Source organism: Arthrobotrys flagrans (genome assembly GCF_004000055.1).
Source record: "Arthrobotrys flagrans strain CBS H-5679 chromosome Unknown unitig_3, whole genome shotgun sequence".
In the NCBI taxonomy this organism is placed as follows: domain Eukaryota; kingdom Fungi; phylum Ascomycota; class Orbiliomycetes; order Orbiliales; family Orbiliaceae; genus Arthrobotrys; species Arthrobotrys flagrans.
This window is the reverse complement of record NW_027137547.1, coordinates 2,534,846-2,561,788: the sequence shown is the minus strand read 5'-3', so window position 1 is coordinate 2,561,788 and position 26,943 is coordinate 2,534,846. Positions and strand designations below refer to the sequence as shown.

The window sequence follows — 26,943 nt, the reverse complement described above, 5'->3', positions numbered from 1 at the left end:
AAGCACAAAAGGGAATTACTTACTCGTGATCAATTGAGAGGTTTGGCTATAGTTATTCAATGATACGATGATGGGAATGGCTTCTTGTAAGGTAATAAGAGTAGCTTCGTGATGACTGTGAAGTTTGAAATGTGAAGGTGGATGAAAGGTAGACGTGATGATGGTGATGGTTGGTGGTGATGTCAAAGACGTTGCTGGGGAGGCGGGAGTGAAAGATTTTGTGGGCAGCATAACGACAACTACGAATATCAGAAATCTTTCCCTCATTGTGATACTGTGCGTGCGTATTCTTAAGATCAAACATGTCTACGCAATCGAATTCAACTCAATCCCGTCTAAATATTCACGGTAGGCATTTTAATCACGATGTAATCTCGAGGCCCGACGATATAAATCCACATTGGCTTTTAATAAAACTTTACGCGAGTGAATCATTCAGACGACAGATTTTAAGGGAAGATTGTATGATTGATTCGAAGGCAATCAGAATACATGTATTTCTTTTAGACAAGAATTATGGTAGAGGTAATAGAGAATATAGAATAGACGGTAGAAGCTAATCAGCCCAAAGGAAAGTCATACAAGTATATAACTTTCTATTCAGACATCTTCGAATCTACCCATAGGTCGGAACCGGCGCCAGGCCATCGCTTCCTTCAAACTCCTCTGGCAAGTTGACAACCCATCCGCCAATATGGTCTCTTTGTTCAACAGTAAGATATCGAGTACGCTGGCAGATAGCAGTGATGGGAGCAGCCGCCCGACGACGTCTGGTCCCTGCCTCCTTAATGATGATCCTAGCCGCTGCATCGATAATCATATCCCGTTCCTCCTTAGCATGAGACCAAAAATCCCGTGGCTTACGGTATCTATCAGGAACTCCGGCACCAGGAAGTTTATTCTCCTTATCACGTTTAGCTAGCTCTCGGACTTTATTGTCATGACCACGAGCTAAATCCCAGGCATGTTGCATTCTAGCCTCCTCGCTGGTGTTATAGAGTTCCAATTGAGCCATCTTTTCGGAGAGTTTGTCGGTGAGACCGGGGAGGCGTCCGGTGAGTTCGCCGTGGCGTTCTTTGGCTTCGATGGCTCGACGGAGAGCTTCGACTTCTCGGCGGCCTTGCTCGATGATTCGATTCGTGTCCGCGAGAGGATCATAACGTGGCTTTGAGAGAGGTTCGACTCGAAGGCTGCGGGGACGGCCCCATTCCCAGCCTGGTGGGTCGTTGGAATAATCGGGTTCCCTGTATCTTATAAGCAATATTGATTATTAGAAAGTTATGTTTACTACTATGGCACCCAGAGAACTTTAAGGAGCAGCGATTATATAGAAGGTAGACTTACGCTTGATAGATACCCTTCTTGATAGGTGGATTCATGGTGGACTTTTTGCGGTTGGGGGTTGTGGGAGGAACGGCAGTGGTTTCTGGCTTGTTGCGAGGTTTTTTGGGGATCGATTTCCCATATTTATCAGTCTTCTTGTCCCAGTAGGCATTCATACGCTCTTCACTAGGGGTGATAAGCTACAATATTTCTCTTAGCATATATATCACACATACCTGCTTAAGTATCTACCAAGTAGGTAAAAAACTGTACAAAGAAGGAGAACAGATATATTAATCTTTTTACCCTGAGTCTCTGCTTGCGTTTGTTCTTTTTTGCCATTGTTAATGAGAGTGGAAGGGGTTGGGAGAGTAAAAGAGAGGAAGAAATATTTTTTGTGAAATGGAGGCAACTCAGAGAACAGACATTATACAGATGGCCTCAACACCATCCTCCCCCTTCTACTTGGCCAATTCATCTACTTGGTACGTTTATAGTGTACCGATAGTAGGTTTTAATAGCTTTCAAGACAATACTGAAGCAGTCCATATAGAAGTCAATTATAGCTACTTTTATATGATAGTATTGTTGAGAGCCTGGTTAGTGGGAGTAGTATGTGTATGTTGACAAATATCATAACGGAGCTTCAGCGTCACCGTCTTGAACTCGAGGCAGTGTATTTCCACCTCCACGAGATTAATTATTGAACACGAGAATAAAAATATTTTCTAGGCGGATATTTAACCAAGTAAAGACCTCCATACTTTCTTGTCATCTCCATCTCCATCTTCGTCTTCATCTCCATCGTCGTTTTCCCGCTGCAGTTCGGAGTAACCGTCGAGAAACCCGCTCAAGATGGCCGACCAAGATAACATCCCACCTTCTTCTTAGCGATGAAGAACCACTCAGGAAGGGTAACAGGCGTCGACCAATCCTCACCTATCGTTATTTCTTTGAAGTACAGCCAAAGGACGAAATCGATTCGATCGCCTCTGTCCTTTCCCATCCTGCTCACGACAATTCCAAACCAATTCACGGCATCGAATATCGCCTCAGATGCCTCGCCAGTCAGCTTTCATCTACATGGACAAAGATGCTGTCATCAGCGTTCTTTCGACCCTCGAACAAGCAAATCCCGTCCAGGTGAAGATCTATCTTCATACCCAACTCTCTCCCGTTCAAAGAGCTCCCAGATATTGCGACGAAACCTCCATCTCCGAGTTTCTCGAATGCCTCATGGACCCAATGTCGGACCCTAACATTGGAGTCAAGCTACGCGTCTATTGGTGGTCATTGGAGTGTACATTGCCTAACGGAGTAATCATAATTCATTCTCTGTCTCGGTCATTGTACAACAATGTCTACATCTTCGAGTTCTCACCTGTCACCGGTGTCTTCTGCAAACTCGTCCCTCGGGAGATTTCAGAGATGATATCCTATCTCTCATCTAAGGACTACAACCCCGAATTCTTTCCTCGTGTTCCTAGCGACTACCGCCTCAGCGACAAAGAGAAGCTTCGAGTCCAATTGGGCAGTGGTATGAGCTCTCTTGCCAATACTGTTGGTCGACGGTTGTCAGGATTTAGCCTCAATACCATCTCTGGCGGTTTCATCGACGGCGTCAAGAACAATATCATTCCTACTTTGATGACCTGGAACACATTTCAATACAAACACGGGAATCCCTCTTCTGGGTTTACGGTCCATCCGAATATCATGAGTTCCAACACCTTGCCGCGAGGTGCGGAAAACAGACCATCTTCCTTCCCACCCGAGCGTCCTGGCTTTCTCAGATCGGCCTCCGCCACCTACCTTCGACACCCACTTCAAACCCTTCGACACCACGGTTCAAGTGTCTCGGTTCTTTCGACTCGTGTTTCCGAAGACTCCCCCATGGTCACGACTCCCAGTATCATTCTGACCACTCCGGAGCAAGCCACTGCCATCTTGAAGTTGAGCGCTTCCGTTCCCAAGAATCCCAAGGGAAAGGGATTCTGGCAGTCTGTGGGCGAAACTATCTCCCCAAAGAAATTCGAGACTCCGACTTTCGTCTTCTGGAAAGACGTTTTCGATCAAATCTGTTTCCAAACCAAGCTCTCTCCCGGCATCTCCAGCCATGCCGTCGAGTTGGATACCAATATCCATCGTCAAGTCGCCGACAACTTGAATCGACTCCTTATCGGAGTCACGGACATGTACGTCAAGGAAGCCGACGGGATGCAACTGGACTTCGTTCGGATGAAGATCCCACCGGACGAGGAGGACCACCAACCCTTCAACGTCCGCATGTACAAGGGGTCCGGTAAACCTTCTGGGCGCGGAGCCAGCAAGCGTGCCGGCAGGTCCTTCCAATTCTTCCCGGCTGAGGTGGAAGGGTTCAACTCCGAAAGCTCCCACGGGAGCATCGCGCTTTCCGAGGGAATCGAGCCCACCGCGGAGGGAAACCGCAGGCAAGGCAAGATGCTTGCCAACAACGATTTGAAGCCCGACCAAAAGTTGGAGCTTGACTTCGACCCCGAGGAGTTGGAGTTTTCGTCGGTCCCGCTTTCGCAGGACACCTACCTTGTCGAGGCGGTCCTTGCGGCGTGGTTCGCGGACGCCTCCGAGTGGTAAGTCCTCCCCTTCTACAAGACTCTACGTGAATATATACCGACAGTTCTATTTAAAATATAGGATGAAGGAGAGTGGCCTCCGCTGGAGGCACACGCTCTTCGATCGCCAGGCCAAGGGACCTAGGATCGAAACCGAGACCGTCACCAGTCCGGTTTAACCCCCATCACTGTTTTTACCTGCCTTCTGCTTCTGGTGACCATATTGTCACCCAATATCAACACGACCACGTACCTGCCACTTGTCCCCATGTTAGTTTCTATAAAATGGGAAGGCTTTGCCTTGCCCACATGTGTACATAAAATCTAACGAGCCCCCATCCACAAAATACCTCTTGGTATCAGAGATATGTGCCATCGTATTACTCTCCCCAGCGTTCGGTCTTGATCTCTTTGTCCCATCTTGCGATTGCTATTGTTCCCTAAGTAAACTCCGTATCACTATTCTGTCTGAAACTTTTACTTAAATTAACCCGGAACCCCGCCTTACGTTATGTCTATGATTGATTCTCATTCTCGAATTTTCACACATCTACTTTACCAACCGAAGCACTTCTGTGAACTGATAACTTACCCTCCACCGCCGATGAATAATCCTAATCCCCCCCCCCCTCTTCGTCAACAAACTCCCTCTCATTCCTCCACCGGATATATATAGAGATGGTAAATTTAAGGAGACAACGTACTACGAGGTAACTCGATGATCATCCCTAAGAGTCTGTTCGCGTTGTAAATCTATCCGTTCGGGTGCTCGTTGGCGAGCCAGGCGTTCGTTTTCTTCACGGTGGTAGTGTTGACGCTGGGCTTCGGGGTCGTTGACGAAAGCCTAGAAACTATCGGAGCCGCCGACTAAAAGAAGGGCTTTTTGTTGGAATCTCCGCGGTCATGGCGACGCTGGTGATTTTCATTGGTACCTTTTTCTTTCGAAAGAATAGTCAAGGTGCGATTGTAGGTTTTTGTCGATGCATCATATCACCCGGGCTTAAGTTTGGGTTCGCGTACCATGACTTTTGGGCACCGGCGTTATAATTTCCTTTTCTTCTTCACCTAGGGGTTTATAATTAAGGTTGACTCCTTGGTTGATATCGGCGGTATCGGCTTGTTGATTAAGAGCTCGCCCTTGTCCTACGTTTTAGGGGTTTGGAGGTTTTGGGCATATCCTCCTAGCCCTCCAGTTTTCCATCTTGTAGGTTCCGAGAAGTGATCCTTTGTGCCCTAGTAACGTAATACAGCGAGGCATACAAAGGTACTCGGTGACAATAACCCAAGACGCCGAAGCTTCTCTCAGTAGGTACGATCCTAATGTAGAGGAGCACGACGCGAGGGACCGATTACAAGAGAGGCCATGAGCTGTTTTCAACACGTTAATGCCACACACTGTTCCGGGGAGCCTAATTGCGTTGACTAAAAGTCTTGCTTAATACTTCTCGTACCAGGTACACTTGGACACCATTGAAAAAATTGCACGGATGCACTCGATTCTTACACTAACCCACATGGCCATGCTGGGAACATGGTATGACGTTAGCACCTCAGCAAAGGAGTGAAGATGACCATTCTTGTGTTGTGTGCCATAAATGCAACAATTTAGCGTGTTGAAGGAGTCTATTAGTGGTTCAACGGCAAGCTCCATCCAACCAGCCGCAGACGAGGTCTGGTGATTCATGGTTACTTTGCTTTTTGTTTAATATAGCGAGTTACACTCGTTACCTGAGTACTTATTTTGTATTTTTAAATCTACCAGGTACAGGAGGTATGTATGTATGTAGCCTTTCAGTCGTGAATGTCACATTCCAACCTGAGCCTAACAGAGATATCCTGTCCGTTGTGTTGGAGCACAGGGATCTGGTACCTGCATGCGCATGTCAAGATAACATCAGCTTCAGAAAAGATTCGCCTTCATAACAGCAGTGCTCGCTGATTAGCTATGCGATATCGGTTCGACATGACGATGTTATACGACAAGAATCTAAGCTCTGCGGGTCGAAAGACTAGTTTCTTGTTCGGTACAAAGTCGTAAGCGACGTCGACCACACCCTGCTGTCAAGTTCATGCGGTGTTTGCTAACCTGGTCCCTTATTTGAGATAGCCCCAGCCGTTCACGTTTCGATTGGCTGCTGACAAGCCGGGCGGGCTTGTGTAACTGGGTTTTACTCCTCCGAAATGCTAAAATCCTTTGAACCGCCCCCTTCTTGTTCTCAGCCGCAGGAAGCTTGCGCGATGGTGGGAGGTGTGGTTTCTAAATTAAGGAGCTAAGACGTTGCACGAAGAATGCCGTTTTTTACTTTCTTTCTTTCTTTCCATCTTTCCAGCTTTTTTTTCCCTCCCTTGCATCTTGAAAAAAAAAATCTCCACAAGGCGGAAGGCACTAGTTTATACCCCGTAAGGCTCTGTTCGATGATCGATCGATAAAAAGGATAAGGGCCTGCAGAAGCGAAATTTTCTTGACTTTCCCCTCTCCATCACTCTCGCTTCTTAATATGTCTTACATGCCTGTCAAGATCAGGTAGCGAACAGCTCCACCGAGACCGCGCCGTCATCCACGGGGAAATACAACACAGAAGAGGAAATCGTAGGCCCATTTCGATACATACACGCATACCCACTGCACCTCTTCGGTCTTCTACGAAAATGCGTCTATCGCCGGCGATCGTGCTGTTATTGCTGTATACAGCTTGCGGAGTAGTTGGGCAGCCGCAGATAGTCAATCCTGGGGAACCAGATCCGGATACTACGACGTCGTTAACTACTACAACAACGACGACGTCGGCTGAGACGACGACGACCACCGAGATTACTTCGACGGAGACAACGAGTTCGTCGATATCGACTGAGGAAACGACTACTACGACTGAAGAAACTACTACGGCTGAGGAAACGACTACTACGACTGAAGAAACTACTACGGCTGAGGAAACGACTACTACAGCTGAGGAAACGACCACTACGGCTGAGGAAACAACCATTACGACTGAGGAAGCGACTACTACGACTGATTCAACTACTACTACGGCTGAAGAAACTACTACTACGACTGAAGAAACGACCACTACAACAGAAAGTAGCAGTAGCAGTAGTACCACTTCATCTGAGTCTTCTGAATCTTCATCTACAAGTTCTACAACCGAAGAATCGAGTACAACTAGTGAAACCACAACCGGCGAAACCACATTTTCTACTTCAGAATCCAGTTCGTCAACCAGCGAAACCGAGACTGCCACTACGGAAACAACATCTACAACTGAGTCCAGTACGACGACGACCGAACCTTCTACGTCCGAAACGTCTACTACGGCGGAGGCTAGTAGTACGACGGAGTCAGAGACTAGTACAACCGAATCCGAGACTTCAACGACTGATCCCGTGACGACGGTTTCTTCGAGTACGGCTTCTGAGGAGAGTACTACTACTGCGCCGGATTCGACGACGGAGAGTACTACTTCTGAATCTACGACGTCTGAATCCACCACGACCGATCCCGCGACGACAACCTCTTCGAGTACGACTTCTGAGGAGAGTACTACTACTGCGCCGGATCCGACGACGGAGAGTACTACTTCTGAATCTACGACGTCTGAATCCACCACGACTGATCCGACGACAACTACGGAAACTACAAGTACGGAGGCTACGACGTCTACGACTGAATCCACAACGGAAGCTACTACGGCTACGGAAAGCACAAGTACGGGGACTACAACTGCAACGGAAGCTACAACGACAGATTTTGATACTACGACGACAGAATCATCTACAACAGATTCAACCACTGAAACCAGCAGCACAACAGAGCCTGGTACTTCAGAAACTACTACGGATACCGGTAGTAGCACAACTAGTACGACAACTGAAGAGACAACCACTGACTCCACGAGCACTGAAACAGACACCGCGACAACGACTTCAGATTCCACAACCACTGATACCACAACTTCGGAGCCAACCTCATCTACATCAACATCGACCACGCAGGGTACCGTCACATCGTATGTCTTCCCCAGTAACGGATGCAACGTCCCCGGTGCGCAATGTCACTTCTACTCAATGGAGGTCAATCCCACCGTCTACATCGTGACCACCATCACAGTCGACGATTCCACTACCACAAATGCTTCAAACAATACCATCCCGACCTCAACCGAAAACCCAGATATCACAACCATCCAGCCCAATAACACCATCCTCAGTAACACCGCGAATATCATCCCTTCTTCTCTCGCCACGGCCTCGGATACCGATGAAATAGAACTTGTACTTCCTACCACCTATCAATTCATCTTTGCATACGATCTTCCGGCTGGGAACACGCCAACTGATGATATACCGACTGATTCCGTCGCAAGCACAACCGATGATGTCGAGGTGCCCGTGCCAACTACAAGTGCGGATGTCTGCCCTGATAATACTGTTCTGGTTACGATCCCTGCCTACAGCGACTTCACGCTTTCGATATTCAAAGGTTGTACTCAACTTGAGGCCTTCGTCAATTTTACACGGACTGCGGTGATAACGACAAAGACTGCGGTGGTTATTGAGACGAAGGGGAAGGATAGTGTTGATGAATTTGGTGTGCCGGTTTCGAAGTCGAAAGATGGGCAAAATGGTGTGCCGCCGAATAGCAAACCGACGGGAGGGCCGAGCGAGGATGATGATAATACTAGAGCCCCAGGCTCAGGACCAACCAGCGGACCGAACGAGGACAATAATACCCGAGGCCCCAATCGTGGCGGGAGTGATGTACCTGATCAAACCTCTTCAGACGGGCCCAATGAGCAACCGACCAGAGGGCCTCGACCCACACCCCTCCCGAACCCTAATCCGGACCCGAATACGACCGGCGGGTCTAATGAACCGGCGTCACGGACTTTCAATCCAGACGACTTCACGTTGTTACTGATGCCCACAAATTCTCGACCCGCACCTGGACAAACCGTCACGCCAGGGCCTAGCCCGACAGAAACACGCCCGCGTGATGATGGGCCCTTCGTTATGCCTGCTCCAAAGGTGACGACCATCAATGGAACCCCAACGACAACTACAAGTTTTGTCGGAGTTACCAGAGTTCCCATGACCACCGTAGTTAGAATGCCGGGTGGGGGCAGCTCCACTCTCACGCTTTTGACCGAGTCGACGATTCCGATTACGTCCTTTCGACCGCGGGTTTCTGCTGATCCAGTAGTTACTACAATAAACGGCCGGACGGCTACCTTCCTTAACGTGTTATCGGTGTCCGCAAGTCCCACAGTAGTGTCTTTCACTACTTCTATCAACGGTCGTCCTGCAGTGGTCTCTTCTACATTCTTTCTTCCTGTAACCGCACCGGTGCCACAGTTTACTCCCTTCCTAACTACAACAGTCGGCCCTACAATCATCAATGGTCTTCCGACATTCGGTCCGACGGTTGTAACACTGGTCCCATTGACAAGTACGACTTTGTTGACAGATATCGTGTCCGGAACAACGATCCTCCGCACGACGACATTCATTCTGCCAGCATCGTCTACTCTGCCAAATCCTCTTATCCAAACATTGAAAGTATCGACGGTTATTGATGGGAAGACTACCACCGTCAACTTCCCGGTTTCTCTCTCAGCCTCTTCGACCACTAGAGTCATCACCACCAGCATCGACGGGACACGAAGGGTGTTCACTACCACTTTCTTCGTACCACAGGGAGTTCCGATTCTCAATCTCCCCTCTGTGATCCTCGAAACGACAACCATTAACGGCCAAGAAACCACCCTCTCCGGATTTTATACCATCAAACCAGTCAGCGTCACCACAACAATCAATGGCAAAGAAACCGTCGTACTGGTGCCATCCGTCGTCCCGATCACAACACCAAGAAGCTTCTTCTCAACCTCATTCCTCAGGACAACTGTTAACGGACGTCCAACATCCATTCCAGAAGTCTACTTCCTCAAACCGACGACTACAACAACAGTCATCGAGGGTAGAACCAGCATTATTCAAACCACTACTGCCGTATTAGTTTCAACCGCATTACCGCCAGAGATAACCCAAACCCGTATCACAAGCAATACCACCATTCCCAGCAACACCACATTATCAAATTCTACGATCTCGGCTGAGTCAAAGATTTCACCAACAACAGGCATCCCTCTACAGCCGGTTCCTTCTCAGACAGGTGCTGCGTCGAGCATCGGCCTTGGTGGCTTGGTCGCTTGTTTTGGAGCTTTGATTTCTGCGATATTAATGACTTTCATTTAAAAGCGATTTCGCAATGTCGTTCCAATTCGTTTTTTTCCTTTTAATGGGCATTTTGCATATCTTTCTAGATTTCTATCGAGTTACTTATGGGGAGCGCTATGGTAGTATTTTTTTATTTTTATCCATACTACTAAATTGTCAGTATGTATTGATATCCCATTTCCTATTACCATTATTTGCCGGAATGCTTTGAATGTATTTACAACATATGATATCCCAGGCCACAAAGCGCCCAAGCTATGAATGATTTTCAAACTTTTTGATATACCTGGGCATATGAGATTATGTAACCTTCACAATGGAGTTCAGGAAAATAATTTACAGCTAATCTATTCCCGACTACTTCCGAGGGATTCATCCGTCTCCCGTCTACTCCGCCTGCAAAGTCTCATCTACTCACATCGCGAAATTATCCGAACGAACGAGGCGCAGCCCACCACGACACAGGCCCGACAAACATACCGTATACGTCAGCAAATCAAAATTCCAACGAGGTGGGTGTGCCATGTGCAGAGTCCAGTCCACTCGGTGGCAAAAACGGGTTTTGAATAGTTAGGTCACCTTGTAACCTGACGAGAAGGGCCATTTGCTCTCCGACGGGGCACCAAGAAAAGATGATTCTGGCGGATGACGAATGCAAAAAGTCTTGGAAAAGGGTTTTTTTTGCGTATATATTATCTTCGGGGGCGAGTTTCTTTGGGCATTTCGACCCTTAAAGATTTTCTAGACATATTCATAACTTCCTATAGCCTTCGAGTTTCTATTGAAACTTTGACATCGACTTTTGTCCGCCTTCGACGACGTCATCTTGCGATATCCAACGCAACGCAGGTCCGAATCCACAACAACCCGAGAATCGACCATCATTCAGACGTCAACATCGTCCCGATAATCTCACCAACCGGCCAAAAAATGTTACTAGAACTCTGCGTGGTAGTCGGTGGCGTCATCTTCTACAAGAACAGAAAGTGCGTATATCATCATTACGTCTGTACCTATTATCCAGCACCAAACCATAACTAACAACTTTCTCACCACCATAGGAAGCGAAGAGCCGAAGAAGCCGCCCGTCAAGAATGGTACAACTCCGGACGGACACAGTCTCCACCGGTACCGCAGGGGTACCCACCTTATAACGATAATTACAATCCTCCAACATCTCCGTCGATGCAGAAACCACCGGTTGTTTATGGGAACTCGCAGCACCAACAGCCCATGTCGCCACATGGGCAACCGGTGATGGCGGGACCGGAACATGCTGGATATTCGGGGGGTGGGGATGTACCGCCGGCATACGCGACTTTGAGACCGCAGAGTCAAGGGTTGGGGTATGAGAGGCAGGGTTTTCACGACGGGGCGGGGAGGGATCAGAAGGGTGCTGGGAGGTCTTGAGGAGCTCTCGCACATGAGTCGTAAAGTTGTGGTCTCGATGCTAGCCGCTAAAGTGGTCTCCGGCTAGGAAAAGTTCGGAGTTGGATATGTTTAATATTTTCTTTCGTTCGTTTTGGGATCGTAGCGGCCTGTGGTCAACTGCTCCGCTCCACTCCTGGCACATTGGGCGCATCATGCTTGGTTATTTGCATCGTCTGTCCTTTTCTTTCGTTCATCGATACAGCGGTTTGGTTTCCATTGGGGGTTTTAAGGCATATCATACGGATTTTGTATTCGGAGTCATCCAGGCGCGAGATATACTTGAATACATGATTATAAGATGTCATTCTCGAGTATCGGACATGTTTTAGCAATGTTGGATTGTATAAATTAATCAGAACCTCCATCGGTCTGGATCCGCAGATCGAACCGTCCAGTTCCGCGTTCAGACAACGGATTTTCGCACTAATTGCATCTAGCCAAGTCGATGTTGGTACCTTTTTTCAGCCCCGTGTGCTGTGAGAACAGCTTCGCTCTCGAGTCGATGGGATGGGGATAATTCCAACCAACAAAAATTGGGAAAAAAGTAAAAATTGCCTTTAGTTCCGGATGCAGTGAAAGAACTGCCGCCGGATGCTCACTTCTCCGTGAGAAAGATATCTAGATAATCTAATCATCCTTCGAATATTCCGAAAACAGTACTATCAAAACTCCAACAATTTCAACACAATTATTACCTAAGTCTATCAAAACGTGTTAACGCCTCATGAAGAATATTCCAACGTGGGGAGATAATGTACATTAGTATCTTCTTAATTAACAGTTGCGAATGAAATCTCGGCCCCATTAAACATTGTTGTGCCCGCATCAGAGGTGCTAACGTAAATCTCATACTAACCGGCCCATAACTCTTTACCTTGTTTTAAGCAAGTGTTCCGGTGTTTGATCTGCCGTTATCATGGGTTCTAGAAACGGTCTCGAAGGGGAAGAATATTCCATTGTGGAGAAATAATGTACATTAGTATCTTCGGATTTGCCTATATAAGTTGGTGGCTATCTCTGCTTTCTTCGTCGGCAGCAAACCTAAGGCCGAAGACCTTTACGAAATCTTCTCGTCTCTCTTTAATTAATTTGAACTTCGGAATTTATGACTCCTCTAAAGATCTCTACTTAGACTTTCCCTACTTTGCTATCATTCTAATTTAGAAGCACTCTTTGATATAGAATACTTGAAACCCTTCGATATACTCCATATCCCCGCATTACGAAAATGAAGACCCAAAACTCAGTTTTGGTGGCTTCTCTCGCCACCCCATTCTTTGAAACAGCCTCTGCTTTACCTGCTGCTGCAAAGGCCAAGACGGCCTATACTACCGTCCCGGTCACAACGACTTATGTCGACCACTGTCCCGGTGACGATCAGCACTTCGACCAAATCAAAGGGAACGTATACATTCACTCCCGATATCGTCCTTACTGTTAAGACAGCGCCTACTAAAATCGAGACAACGACATATGGAACCACGGTTAGCGCTGCAACGGTTACTTCGGTTTACTACAAAAAGTAAAATTCTATACCATAATTATCTACATTTTCGAACAATATGTACTAACAAGTAATTCGCAAACGTAGACCCAACGTACCCCCCAAAGCTGCTGGCTATACAACAAACCATTCACCAACTATCCACCGGAATGCGACCAATCCTGTTTCGCAACAGTTAAGGGAGTCACCACACCAAGTTATCCAAAAAGCAAAGTCTTCGATATCCTCGGTGGTGTTTCTACGCAGAATGGGAGGACGAAGGCCGGAGATACATTTGCGGGGAGTGTTGATACTTGTGCGAAGTATTATTTGAGTTTGAGTAATTGTCAGTTGTATATGTATAATGAGATTGAGTTCCAGGATGGGTATAATTGTCATGCTTATTCTAGCGATTGGATGGCGGGGAGCTCTTTGGCTGGAGCCGGTGGATATGAGGTGTAAGAATTTGTATAGGATTGCTTTTGAGAGGGATTGCTACTTGGAGGGTTAGAGGTGTTCTCTTGGCGATTTGGTGACATTTAGGTATAGACCAAAAGTATCTTCTTCTTCTTCTACAGTCGCTCCCTAGATAGCTTTTGGGAAAGGTTTATACAATCATCGACCTTTGGCCTATTATATAACCCTGAATTCAATTAATTGATGTTTCCAAATCCTTCCCCCTCTTTGCTCAAACACAAGCTTCAAGTGATAATTCAAGGCAAGTTCAACCCCACATAAAAGCATTTGATTTCCGTTCTTATAACTTAATCATGAATCGTCCGAAATAAGCCTCCAAACTTTGAGTATCATCCACTGCGACCATGGCCGCAACGTATCCATCCGGCCTAACTACTACGATACATCCTTCATCCCTATCGATCCCAAAATTCTGATAAATTTGTCCATGGCCTTCATGATAACTCTCATCATCTGCGTAAACCTTCCAGTAGTCCCAGCCCCTCGACTTATCAAAGGGGTGGAAGGCCTCCGGTAGCGATTGTAACTCAATATCCGTCCGTTTGGCCGAATGCACAGTGAGTACCTCGATAACAGAATCCCTCGGACTGTTCTCTGGAGTGTACAACGAAACCACGGAATCTTTAGAGGGTAGATACTCTCCGAGTTTTTCGAAACAGGAGTAAATTTCAGGCTTGGAGATGTCTCCGGCGAAGACAATCAGTCGGAATCGTCCATCCGAAGGCAGGAGCTTTTGAAGTTCGATCGCTAGAGCATCGGATTGGTTTACGATTGTGTGGCTAGGAAGCCGCATACCGATCTTGAGCTTATTAGCCAGATCGGGCCTACACCTCACGGTCCCTTCCTTGCCCTCGTCCTCCTTAACGACTAGGACATTCGGACCATAGTCCACACTCAACCCCGCGGCGAATACGGCACCCTGGTGGAAAACGTTTCGAAATTCTTCCAGACTGATACCGGTTTCGTCGGATACATCCTTTGCCGGTCGGCCCGAGAATAGTTTTGAAAATTTCTGATCGAATGCGATGAGGTCCCTGGCGATTTGTTGGCGTTCCGTGGCGTACGTCTTGAGGATACCGGGACTGGCTTGTCCGCGGGCCACCATCCCGATTTTCCATCCTAAGTTGTAGGAATCCTGTATCGAGACGTTTTGACCTTGTCCCGCTTTGGGGCTGTGGGTATCTAGATAGCGATTTGTTTAATATTGTTGCCAAGATATGTCATATTAAGCCCATCTCGAACGGGGAACTTACGAACTGCATCGCCAGCCAAAATACTCTGTCGAACTTCTCGAACCCATCCGATACCCTCTGTGCAATCTGATATGCAGTAAACCAATCGCACTGCTCGTAGTCAAGCTTATACGGGGCAATAATCTTCTGCGCGGCTTTCAGAATCTGCTCCGGTGTAACCTTTGACCGATCTACCGCTCCTCCACCAGCTCCGACTTCTTTCAGCTGAATATAAAGCCGAACAACCCGTTTCTCCCTCGGAATAACCATCAAAGAGCCTGCGCTCGCGGAATGAACTAAACAACGGACTCTGATGTCCGGGAAATCAGTGATGGGTACTACATCCAAAACCCCCCATATAATTTCCGTATGCTCTCCTTCCATTTTAAACCCAAGTTGTTTCCTAGTCCAACTGTGCGCGCCATCGCAGCCAACTACATATTTAGCTCTGATGGTTTCTTCGGTCCCCTCTTTTCCTAATGATTTTCGGATCAAATCATCGGTGTCGTCGGCAGTCAGGTTTGAACGGAAGAGGCCGTTAGGAATATTGTTGCCTTGGTTTGGAGTTGCTTGTTCGTCGGTAAGGTGCTGGAGTTTGAGTGTCACCGGATAGGCTGATGGGTTTTTGATTTCGGATTCGTCGACCCGGAGAAGCGAAGGGATGACGGGGCGTTCTACGCGGATTCTGTCTCCGGTTCCTTTAAGGTGGTCGAGGAAGAAGCGCTCCATACGCCCTGTAATACGTATCCAATCACTAAGCATCCGATCGCTCATTTGTGTACAACCTCGCCGAGGTATTTTTAAAACCTACCTTGATGCAGCACACTCTCTGTGAATCGACTAAGCCCCTTAGGAGTATCCGGGGCCCTCACAGTTCGTCGAATAACCCCGTTTTCATCAGGATTCCAAAAACACACTTCAAGCATATGGTTTGATTCTTTCCAGACCCTATCGATTCCAAAACTGTCTAGGATCTCAAGGGTACGGCATTGGAAACCGTCCGCCTGGCCGGCCATGATTTTTGTGGATCTTTTGTCTATGATCCTTGTGCTGATTTGGAGCTGTGATAACCATGTTGCGAGCATGAGGCCTATTTTTTTTTTTTTAATTGATGGATTGGTTATTGAACTTGATTACACATCTGCTAGGGTGCCTGCTTGAACTCACCTGCTGGCCCAGCGCCAACAATCAGGACGTCAACCTCTGAATCTGCTGGAGTCATTTTTGCGTTGTTCTCTCGAAAATGCAACAAAGCGCCCGTGATATCGACTTCGAAAAAATGTCTATATATAGCAGAGATAATTCTATGATCTGGATCCTATTTGCCGCGGTTGATACTTATAGATCTTCCAAGATCTCAAGGTCTTGTATAGTTGGAGTTGATAATTCACCGTCGTCCATTGGCCAGCCGATGGCCGATGCACACACAACTTGCGTTTCGGCCCGAAACGAACTACCGACACCACATACCAGAAGCTTTAGTAAGAGTTTCTTGTTTCCTCGTCAGGTGGGGATTTTGCGGGGTGGATTTTTGCGGGACCTGTCGTCTTATTTGACACAAGGCCTTGATAAGCTGCTTGTCTAATCAATTGGCGCCTTAGTAAGAGACTCTACGTGCTTGGAGTGACATGGGGGATGACAGGGTCCTTTGGAATGAAGATGTCAGCGGCGTTTCTTTCGGATCCACTTTTGTCGGAAACCAGGGATTTCGATGTTAAGGTTTTTTGATCTTCACATTCCGAAGATATAGTTGGTGATAACTACGGACGAATACATGCGTGATAGGTTGGACGTATACTATAGAATTTAGGAGTGTTAAGGGGAAATCAGCTAGGAGAAGAAGCAAAATGAAACTTTTAGGAAGGAGCTCAGAGTCGTAAGAAGCCGTGTATACTAAAATAAATCGCGCCGTTCAATGCTGAATACCCAAACTGACAGTATAATATAAACACCGCAAGTAAAAACTCCCAGCAAACAGCATGATTATCATGTACCGTCGAGCATACCTTAGCTTCCAAAATAAAACTCCGATAAGTACACCTTTGTAACAAAAAAAAAAAAAAAAAAAAACCATTAAAGTACGAGACGTGATAACCAACTCCAGTACACGTTATAACACAACATTATGAAATTAATGTAGAAATTGTATTCGTTTAGAAATTGCTGAAAGAGTTGCTGCCGCCGAGACCCAAGATATTCCAAAGGTCGATCGCGGTTGCCCCCATCTTGGCGGGGTTAAGAGAACCGCCACCCATTTTTGCGATATCGGGCGCCCCGTTGTATCCAATCGAACCACCACCACCTGTGACCGGACCGCCTTCAAGATGGAACGGCATATTCCCAGCTAGCCCGCTCATTGCCAGCCAGGTAAGGTCAAATCCACCTGTATCTTCGCCAGCATGACCACCACTGGGGCCGCCCATTCCCATACCGTAACCACCACCACCCCAGCCTTCGGGTCCAGGATGATGTCCCATCATATTTGGATGGTGTTCATCCCACATTACATACCCAGCGGCATCTGGGCTTAGGGTTTCGTGATTTCCAGTATTCCAGAACACTGGCTGTCCACCAGACACCGGACCACCTGGAGTTGGAGTCGCAGAATTTGGCATATGGTGATGCATACCACCCTGTTCGCTCTCGGCAGCGAGTTGTGGGTCAATATCCAGTTCCGGAATTCCTGCGTGTGTGTTACACACATTTGCATCATCGGCCGGATGCATTCCGCTATGCGGATTGAGTCCTGTATGGGTGGCTACATCTGGAGGAACTCCAGCACCACCACCGACAGAGATATCTGGTTTTCCGATCCCGACGAACTTGTTCTTGATTATGAACTCGAAGAGACGGAAGGTCCATGACGAAGCTGCCCAGATTTTTCGTAGCTCACCGAGGGCCATCATGCCTACGTTTATTTTGTTGGTGGCGAGGCTGTGGCGGGTTGAGCCTTCTGCAGCTAGTTTGATCTCTTCGGCGTAGACGATCATAGCGATGAAGAGTGGTGTTTGACTAAAGTCCGAGTCAATACTGAATGGTAAGGGTGGAAGGGGAAGGGGAAGGGATTCCAAAGCTTACACAGCAGCAGGGGCGTATTTCAATAAATCATGTCTGAGAAGATCTTCAACGAGTCTAAATGTATTACTTGCTGCACTAACGACTGCTTTTCTAGCCTTCTCCCTCTCCTTTATTAATGCTTCATCGTCTCCAGGAGAGTTTTCACTTTCCCACGATGCGCGACCCTTTGGTAACGAACATCGTGGACGATAGTGCATAGATACCGCACGGTCGTGGATGAGCTGGAGTAATATCGGCCAGAAGTTTTCGGGCGTCCATGTCCCCATTTCGTCATAGCGGAGGGTTGAGAGTTCTGGCGGTAGGTTATTCTTCCAGTCCGCAAGGTCGTTGGCGAGATCGTCGAGATCCTTATGAGAAGGTCGGTGGGTGCATGAGTATTGAACGGAAGCAATTCTTTCGTCTGTATAACGGGTGTGAGGGTTAGTTCCGGTCTGTTTTAGGTTTTATATGAATAATGAACGTACAGATTTTCCCGAGTTTGGCGATTTCGATAACATATTTGATCGTCACGGGCAGCTGAGGCGGGCAAAGCGTGGCTAGATCCTCGGGTTTTGTGTTTCCCCAATTCTCTACGAAGTCATCTTCCTCTAGATCGCTTACATCGCAGTCGCTTAGTCTTATCAGGCTAGGCTTTCCAAGACTTGACGCTGTGATATGATCTCGGCTCTGTTGTACATGTTAGTATTAAACCTTATCCTATCCAAGGGGTGTAAGCCATACGTATAAAGTCCACCATATTCGTTTCCACATCCGTCGTTCACTCGCTCCAAGCCCCCAGCCGGGACGGATAGAACGATGCATGCCCATCCGTTGACTTAATAGGACGGCGGCCTGTAGCCAAAACCTCGTTTCTTTTTCTTCTTCATACCGGGTCCACCACATGCTCATCAGCGTGCAGCCTTGGATGGTGTAGAGATGTTCTTTTTCTCCATCCATCATATGCATCAGCTTGGCGCGTGAGAAGAAATATGCCCTGGCAATGAGACGATTCTCGAAGCCACATTGTTTGAGTATCTCCGTCGGAGCATGGTGTGTGGCTGCATACAGTACCGCATGCATCAGGAACAGGGAATAGGTCCCTTCACCGGACATCATCTTTCTATAACCTCGGATAAAGGATGGGCGATTCAAGATGGGTAGATGAGGATATATATAACAAAAGAATGTGTGGACGAGTTTATCACATAGTTCGATCGATGGGAAGACGTGAACTTTCTTGTGGTCAAGAAGGTATGAGACATCATCATTAGGTAGAATCTTTAAATCTGTGACATGCGCTCTGCTGGCAACAGTCGTCCAACTGGGCGGCGGTGTGAAAGAGGGAACATGGTTGAGCGACAGCGACGAGTCCAGACGAGGGTCGAGGGTGGCAGTATTGGCGTTTTGCATTCTTTGCAATCCAGCGATAGTTGGAACAGCACCGTCAAGAGCTGTTTCTCCGTTGAATATCAGAACCTGTCGCTTGCCTTCTTGTTCTCGATCAGTGGAATTCTCACGAGTCTGTTGGTAGTCGTCTGCTCGAGGACGGAAACCAGAAGGAGTATTCTGGGCAGTAAGTTGTCGCTCGAGGCCAACAGGCCCGGTCCCCGAACTGTCATGGACCTTGTCCAGAAATTGAACCCATACATGTTCGTCGCTCAAGGATGGATTAATTTCCAGGTTCGGGTCCTTATGCGGCGGAAATGGTGTGTATGTGGAGTCGCCATCTTTGGGAGACAAGACCGATCGGGTGGGATGGTACGACGTTCCGGAAACACGAGAATCAGATTGTCGTCGTTGGCGGTGCTGGTCCGAGCTTGAGGGTTTTTGCGAAGCAGATCCACCAGCGGATAGGGCGGCTTGTTGTGCAGCCAGTCGCTTCTTAGTTTTCTGGTAAGTGCTACACAGCGAGATAGGCAATTAGCATCCATTGAAGCTTAAGCGGCGGCAATGAGTGGTCATGCGACTCCTTCAATCGATAGAAAAGGCGGCCCAAGACCAAAGGGAGCTGGGAAGCATAGCACAAAATGAGGGGCAGAACGGGGGTGGACTATCGCGTCGGCTTAAAATTTTGGCGATTGTGCATTGCAGCATTATTATCTCTCAGATCGGGTTGGTTGGTTGGTTTGTCTTACCTTCCGCGTCTACCTGGTAATAGTACGCACTCGTGCCCAGTACTCCGACAATAAGAACACGGTTGGCCTTCGGCATTCAAGTGGGCATCGCATCGCACCTTTCGACGATGGCAATTACCGCAGGCCTTAGGCGCACGTTTTGAAATGTGAAACGATGCGGTCGAACGAACCGCGGGAGAAGTCGACGTCGACGACGGATCCTGAGGGCCTGTTTGGTCGGTGATGATTGGTGTTACCTGGATCTGGGCCGAAGGTGATTCGTCTGTCGTGGCCGTGGCAGGGCTGTCGTGGCCGTCGGAGCCATCCAGGCTCGCCATGCTCCAGATAGACTACGGGAAAGCCGAAAACCGCAGGTACAATATGGCTTAAAATTTCGGGAATCACAGAAGCGAGAAATGCTGCTGTCTGTTTTCTGCAGAATGCAGTGTTGGTTTGGTTTGGCTGCTTGTTAATTGGCCGGAACAGCCGCGGCGATTTTTGGGGGCAAAGGAAAAGACGGTGTTACCCCAACTGATTATTAACCTTGGTTACGTTAATGTTGGAGCAGACCCGGGGTCGAGAATGCAAAGTAATGTAGGACGTCGTGGTCAAAATTTTGAACCGAAGAGCAGGCCAGGGCCAAATAAGAGCGTTCCTTAGCCTCAATGAATTCGAATGATATCAGTCAGTCAGAGGTCGTCCCTTGGTACTGGTAACAGCGGCGACTGGTAACGAACGTTAACGAGCCGGTGCAGTGAAACGGGGAAGGAAAGAAAGTTCGAGTGCACACCATTATCCTATTCAAACACAGTTCCGTGCCTAGTATGCCTAAGGGCAAAAGTAAAATGCGGGGAATCAAAGTCCAACCGCTCCCTTGCGACCGTTCTTAGATACTTTAAGGGCCTTACTAAACCTCACCCTATTATTCGCGAACAGGTTGTTCAAATCGAATTTCCGGAATTTACGAGTTCCTTTCGGGAGATTGCGGCCAACAGCCTCACGACAACCAAAGATTTCCGTTCAAATAGCCTATACAATCTCCTTACTATTGCCTCAGCGGTGAGAAATAGCATCTTCTCAAGGTCAAAAAATCGAGTCAAGAATCTTACACTCGGCCTCACATGTTAAAATAAGCATTCGAAAATATATTCTTCGGACGCAGAGCACAGATTTTCTATGCACTCGATTCCAAACCCGCCGCCACTCCAAAGCTTTATTTCTCTTGGGGTCGACACAGTAGGACGCGCACTGACTCGAGCTCGGATGCTGTTTCCCGTCTGCTCCGTTGCCGTTTAAATTGCAAAAAAAGGCCCAAGCCATTACAAACAGGTCCAAGCCCGCTTCAAAACCCCGCATTCCCCAGACGCTAACCTCGGATGAGGTCGTTTCCTAGATGTACCCCAAACTTGCCCTTTGTGAATCAAGAGATTTTTTTGCGCACAAACGACATCCCCGACTTTTTGTGTTGCTGATGTTCAAAATCCAACATGTTACACAACTACAAACATAAAAGTCTCAATAAATGCAATGTCCTCCCACCGATAATTCCGAATATTAGTGCCCCGAGGCGGATCGATTATGAGATAACCGCAATAGATCTCTATACCGCACTTCATAGCAATCGTACGACACCTACGAGACAAGCAGGACACACAGGATGTTTTGTAAACCCGACCCGAGCCAACCATACACGATGATGCGAAGGCGCCTAGGCTTTAGAATATTAAATAATACACGGTCCTCCATTCGCACCTTGGCTCTGCCTACTACTTCCTGAAGTCTTCTTTAATTCGAACGTTGGCAAACATGCGTATGCGTGTAGCCAGCGTAACATACGATCATATATGACCAAAGATATAACTATGGAAATAATGTGCCGGATGCATATTCGTCGGTTGGAGAATACCCTCTACTATTTAGGAACTCTTCTCAAGATCCCATGTAGAACGCTGGGGTATTACTAACACCGGCGCTATAAATCGGCCACTCTCTAGCTTTCTTAATTAACATGTGAACAGTAATGCTCGTACATGACGTAACTCACAATGGCCGTTCCTGGTCTTGAGATGTCTCCATATACGTCATGCATATCTCCTTTCAAAATCAAGAGCTTCACCGCGCGCCCTCGATAGATATATATATCTAGGTCTGTTTATCAAATTTAGTAAAAGTACTAGAATACTTCGAATTCGAGATATATACCACCCTTCAATATTCAGAAAAGAAAAGAAAAGAAAAGGCAACGGATACATGGTATGAACTAAGTTTCAATGCCCCCCAAGCTATTCGAAAGTGCATTTCTCCCCAAATTAAATTATGCTCGGGCTTGTTCCCAGAATCTCTTCTCATAATTCTTCGAATGTCAAGGTTAGATTCCATATACATATTATGGTGAGATCCGCCCCCTTGTCTCGTCGCCGGACTCCTCAACTTGAGTAGGGCCAGGGCCAGAGCATCAATTGTACTACCAAAAGACCCAAGACGGGCTGGTAAGGCAGCAATAACGTGCGTATGTACATGTAGCTTTCAACCCCCCCAGCCCCGAAATTAAAGTAAAGCAAGAATCAAGGTATGCATATCACGCTAAATATTTTGAGCTGCATACTCTCCGAGTTATACAGTTGTCACTGGTGTCCCATTTATGCATTAACCCAGTGCCTATTCACAAGATAAACACCGGTATACCTGGCCTCGTACCCTAGCATCGCACGGGAAGAAGTGGTATACCGCTATCCTCCCAGGTTTCCCATCGCCCGTGGCTACGAGAGACGATCCAAATTAATTACTAAAATACTTTCTCTCAAGGTTGAGACGATCAACATTCCTCATACTATGTAGTTAAATTATCATGCAGGTATGCATGCGCAATCCGCTCGTCATTACATCTCCTCAAGGTCCGAACTTTCGAGATTGTGTCCCCTTAGACAGTCAGTGTATATCATTTCGACATTTATTCTATATAGAACGCCTCAGGAGTTGCGTATAAGCATATTGGTCCCTGATATATCGGAAGGAAATATGTTCCTGGTATGCATTTGCAGGTAGCAATAAAAGCCACCTGTAGTATAAATTTGATAGCGCAATAACTCTGTGGATCTAGATCTAGCCGACATCTTAGAGACTACGTTGGCCTCGGGTCTTTTCAAGACTCATCTCAACAGGGGGTATGGAAATCATAGGCATGGCCACCCGACTGCCCAAACTATGGCGACTAGGTACTTGTATGTACCTGTGGGTATCTCGCCGGGGGCGGGGGCGAAGAAGTCGAGTCTACCCACGCCCGTACACGGAGTATTTATTCTTTCGCGTGAGAGGCTACACAAGATACGATTTATGTGAGCGGTGGTCGTGGCCTAGGTCCAGGAATTTCGGCGCAGAGGTCGGGATCTGAGGTTTCATTGCATCCCTAGTACATGTGCGAGTGGCGGTTAGCTGTTAATTTCGAGTCATCTGGTTACTAAAAGAAGCTTAAGTTGTGAAAAATTGATCGGTGCATCGCATCCCAATGCTAGCCAGTGCTAGGATAGCCGGATGCATTTTCTGCACTAGTCACAAGCGCCAGGACGCCCTCTTATTTTTACTTTGGGGGACACTCAATCGCAGATCCGCGACGCACGCCGCCCAGTTTACCCCACCATACAAACTCCAAGAATACAAATTCGGGGACGACTCAAAATCCTAGGATCCTAAGACGCCTGGACCTAGATCTGAACCACTGTGGCTGAAACACAACTGCGTCTACTTTTCCCTATCACCTCGATCCGATTGATGATCTCATCAAACCCGACGTTAAGACCAAAGGACCTTGGCATGTAGACCTCGTTTGCAAATTTGGCTATCGTTTCGAGGTGGGCTTGCGCTGCAATATCTAAGAATGGATATTTCGGGCCTCAGCTGACCCAAAGTCCCTAGAACAAAGATACTGAAGTATCTCGACTGGTGACAACCCCGGTCCCTGGCTGCATTCTATATGGTAAACCTGTCACCTTCGTTTCGACGCAGAGTAACCAGGGCCTTGCGGGAATGTATGCATGTATCGATAAGCCAAACCCGAATTGGTTCCTAAGGCCTAAAGATCTTGAGCGGGGTTGCACCCTAGGGTTTGCCAAAACGGACCGGATTACATGCACATGCACGTAGCGAACCCGGGTTTCCGTCATGCAAAAATTATGATTCCACATGCCAACTACTTTTCGAGTTCACTCTGAGCTCTCTCTACATGGGCAGCTTTTGCAGTCATGCGCACGTGTTTGACCCCATGGAGTATGGAGTGTGGTCTAGAACCAGTATTAGGGAGCATCATGCATAATGGTTCGAGTAAAAGCTCTCACCATTGCAGTGGCTTCGGAGAAACTGCCAGATCGACAATTCAAACGGTTCGATTCGCCAACCGAACTTATCCGAAGCTAAGAAATATCTTTTTAGGTGACCATGCTCGCGAATCGTTTCACAGAGTTGCAGAGCTCAAAAGCTTCAGGCCTGTTGTGTTTTTTTTCCCGGGTTTAGACTCGCATGGTGAATGATGGCCAGGCCTAATAACTCCCTCGTGCTATAGCTCGACGACTTGGGTCGACATGATATCCGGTAAATCTTGGCATCTATACCGTTTGCAGGTCTATACAGATTTACCTTGAGGGATTCATATCTCGGTAACTTGGCCGGAAAGCTCCGTAACGCTATTCCCTAAGGAATCCACGAAGGTTTAATAAGTTTTAACTTCGATGCACGAATAAATGAGTCGGGAAAGATTGGTGCATAAACTGGAGGGAACCGAAGAGGTTAGACGACGCTACGTTAGCACAAGCCCTAAACAAGCCACCGATAGAGAAAGGAAGGTTTACCTTGACATAATTCGACGTCGTCGATTGAATTGGGCGTTGAAGCTTAAGAGAAGATACAATAAAACACGGGAGGTAGTGGATACAGACCTGCAGAAGGCCGAAGGTTAAACCGAAGAAAGGTAGTTCTTAAACATATGTAGGGCCGTTGCATTGCATCAAGGAACAAATATATCTAAGACATTAACATTAACATCCGCTAGCTTGGCAAATATAGGTACCTAAGAAGTACCCAAGTACTTGTTCTCTTCTGGGAGTTGCCATAGTTTGTAGTTCGCTTTTCCAGAAAGATTTTGTTTTTTCCAACGGAATCTGGAGTGTTCCCTGCGTGCAGGCCGAGCGACTCCCAGACTAGGAGTATCGATGAAGATAATCAGACATAGTAGAACACGTGTCTAGAAGATGTCAACGTGGAATCTAATCTAATCCGGCTCTATCCATCAAGTCACATGACAGCGCATCGGACTCGCTGATTGATACGAACAAGCTCACTGATTATATATATTTTCTCCTAATCTTTTGACCATGATCTCCTTCAACTTCCAACCAAGTCGTCAGAAGTCCCGACCCATAACATCACCAGCATGATATTAACGTCAAAGCCATCGTTCGCAGTCATGAAAAGGGCGCTTGAGGAGGCGGTCTCATCAGAACGCCATCTATTCCTCCAGTTCGATGCGGAAGACCAGCCGTTAGCCGACGAATTCATCACCTTATATGTACTGAGGAATAGGAGGGGAAGCGTCTACGGTATCTCCTCTAAATTAATCCCGTGCTTCTGTTTGGAAAGTGAACTTAATGAAAATTCGGATTCCAGAATATCGTATAACAGTTATCTCCGAAATCTTAGCATCGAAAGACCTCACTACATCCATGAGTGCACTGGTGATTTCGTAACGTATTTATGGGAAAGCTGGAAGGATGCACAACTCTTACCTCCAAATGCGGCAGACCTCCTTTGTCGGTTGTCAAGCCCAAGTAAGTACCCCACATACCTACCAAACCCTCACCGCTAGAAAAACACTCTGTATTGCTTAGAATAGACTATTATCGGGCCACGAGATTAGGAAGTCGGCCTCAATTGCTGACGGAGTATTGCTTAGCCATTAGCGGTTTTGTGGACAGATATAGCGGAACCTCAAACAACCTGACTTCTTCTTTGCACCAGTTGGGGCATCCTTCCCCTCCGTCGTTTTCGAGACTGGGTTTTTGGAATCGGTTCCAAGTGCAATCAGCGACAAAGATTTATGGATTCAGGGAAGCGGAGGAGCCAAGAAAGAGGTCATTCTCATCACTATATTGCGCTGTTCAAATACTAACCACGGATATCAGGCATATTTCGAGGTTTGGACAGCAACCAATTCCCAGAGATTAGTACGTATTGTAAATTATTTTTTTGTTTTATCCTCTCGAATTCAGGCTCTTACCAATACATCAGCGCAGACAGTATTTCCAGACCTCCTAGAGGAGGAGGATGATCCAGTCATTACTCTCAGCGGCCTCTAGGGGACCACCCTGTTCTAGCAGGGCACAGTGAGGGGCAAAAACTACCATTCTCACGACGGAAGCTCAAAACTTGCCTGCTAAAGGCCATGGAGATTCCAACTAGATGAATCGGTGGTAACCCTATTATTACAGCTTTTAACAGCCCCATGTGGCTGACTTCTTACCAGTTGATTGATTTTATACGCTTGGCTCTTTGTCAGTTGGTCCTGCATCCTGTGGTTGGTCGTCCATACATACAGTTTAATTTGGGTCAATCACTGAAACTATTATAAATTATTAAACCCTTCGCCAGAATTATTTTCGAATATTCAAGCACTGCTCACAAACTTCTGTCTTGTGTCACAGTGCCATAACATATAGTACTCGCTTTTACAATACATAATGTCGAATGCATACTGAAGTACGATTGGATATTTTAATACTTATATAAGCGACCAAGAAATCCAAGTGCTCAACTAGAAGAATCAACTAGTATATTGGGCGTTTATTAATTATAGCTATAGACCGCCCAGTCTTTCTTTTCCTTCAAACCTTGATCATAGATGTTAGACTTACGAGTGTCACTTCTCGAGGGACGCGACCTCGAGTTCACTGTCACGAGACCAGTATGGAATCATATTTGCAATATTTGCAATTCCGGTATATTACAATTGTGTTGGT

The 26,943-nt window shown here is 47.1% G+C and overlaps 9 protein-coding genes across 9 annotated transcripts; 5 read left to right on the top strand and 4 right to left on the bottom strand.

Annotated features, from left to right (window-relative positions):
• Positions 1 to 616: 616 nt before the first annotated feature.
• Positions 617 to 2,198, bottom strand: DFL_002121 (uncharacterized protein; the record flags this gene model as incomplete). The annotated part of the gene is made up of 3 exons (XM_067630862.1): positions 617 to 1,244; positions 1,345 to 1,523; positions 2,088 to 2,198. 3 exons carry the CDS (start codon positions 2,196 to 2,198, stop codon positions 617 to 619), a joined length of 918 nt encoding a protein of 305 aa, XP_067493462.1.
• A 181-nt stretch (positions 2,199 to 2,379) lies between these two features.
• DFL_002120 (uncharacterized protein) lies at positions 2,380 to 4,093 on the top strand (the record flags this gene model as incomplete). The annotated part of the gene is made up of 2 exons (XM_067630861.1): positions 2,380 to 3,932; positions 3,997 to 4,093. 2 exons carry the CDS (start codon positions 2,380 to 2,382, stop codon positions 4,091 to 4,093), a joined length of 1,650 nt encoding a protein of 549 aa, XP_067493461.1.
• A 2,470-nt stretch (positions 4,094 to 6,563) lies between these two features.
• Positions 6,564 to 10,163, top strand: DFL_002119 (uncharacterized protein; the record flags this gene model as incomplete). Its single annotated transcript, XM_067630859.1, has 1 exon — positions 6,564 to 10,163. The coding sequence occupies one exon, from the start codon at positions 6,564 to 6,566 to the stop codon at positions 10,161 to 10,163; it is 3,600 nt and encodes a 1,199-aa protein (XP_067493460.1).
• A 276-nt stretch (positions 10,164 to 10,439) lies between these two features.
• On the top strand, positions 10,440 to 11,555 carry DFL_002118 (uncharacterized protein; the record flags this gene model as incomplete). Its single annotated transcript, XM_067630858.1, has 3 exons — positions 10,440 to 10,657; positions 10,913 to 11,131; positions 11,207 to 11,555. The coding sequence occupies 3 exons, from the start codon at positions 10,440 to 10,442 to the stop codon at positions 11,553 to 11,555; spliced, it is 786 nt and encodes a 261-aa protein (XP_067493459.1).
• A 1,249-nt stretch (positions 11,556 to 12,804) lies between these two features.
• DFL_002117 (uncharacterized protein) lies at positions 12,805 to 13,521 on the top strand (the record flags this gene model as incomplete). Its single annotated transcript, XM_067630857.1, has 3 exons — positions 12,805 to 12,981; positions 13,066 to 13,098; positions 13,168 to 13,521. The coding sequence occupies 3 exons, from the start codon at positions 12,805 to 12,807 to the stop codon at positions 13,519 to 13,521; spliced, it is 564 nt and encodes a 187-aa protein (XP_067493458.1).
• Positions 13,522 to 13,816: 295 nt separating this feature from the next.
• DFL_002116 (uncharacterized protein) lies at positions 13,817 to 14,641 on the bottom strand (the record flags this gene model as incomplete). Its single annotated transcript, XM_067630856.1, has 1 exon — positions 13,817 to 14,641. One exon carries the CDS (start codon positions 14,639 to 14,641, stop codon positions 13,817 to 13,819), a length of 825 nt encoding a protein of 274 aa, XP_067493457.1.
• Positions 14,642 to 14,655: 14 nt separating this feature from the next.
• Positions 14,656 to 15,990, bottom strand: DFL_002115 (uncharacterized protein; the record flags this gene model as incomplete). The annotated part of the gene is made up of 4 exons (XM_067630855.1): positions 14,656 to 14,718; positions 14,790 to 15,502; positions 15,580 to 15,858; positions 15,936 to 15,990. The coding sequence occupies 4 exons, from the start codon at positions 15,988 to 15,990 to the stop codon at positions 14,656 to 14,658; spliced, it is 1,110 nt and encodes a 369-aa protein (XP_067493456.1).
• A 931-nt stretch (positions 15,991 to 16,921) lies between these two features.
• DFL_002114 (uncharacterized protein) lies at positions 16,922 to 20,277 on the bottom strand (the record flags this gene model as incomplete). Its single annotated transcript, XM_067630854.1, has 5 exons — positions 16,922 to 17,780; positions 17,847 to 18,246; positions 18,311 to 18,512; positions 18,567 to 19,725; positions 19,961 to 20,277. 5 exons carry the CDS (start codon positions 20,275 to 20,277, stop codon positions 16,922 to 16,924), a joined length of 2,937 nt encoding a protein of 978 aa, XP_067493455.1.
• Positions 20,278 to 25,361: 5,084 nt separating this feature from the next.
• Positions 25,362 to 26,283, top strand: DFL_002113 (uncharacterized protein; the record flags this gene model as incomplete). The annotated part of the gene is made up of 3 exons (XM_067630853.1): positions 25,362 to 25,755; positions 26,110 to 26,151; positions 26,216 to 26,283. 3 exons carry the CDS (start codon positions 25,362 to 25,364, stop codon positions 26,281 to 26,283), a joined length of 504 nt encoding a protein of 167 aa, XP_067493454.1.
• Positions 26,284 to 26,943: the final 660 nt, after the last annotated feature.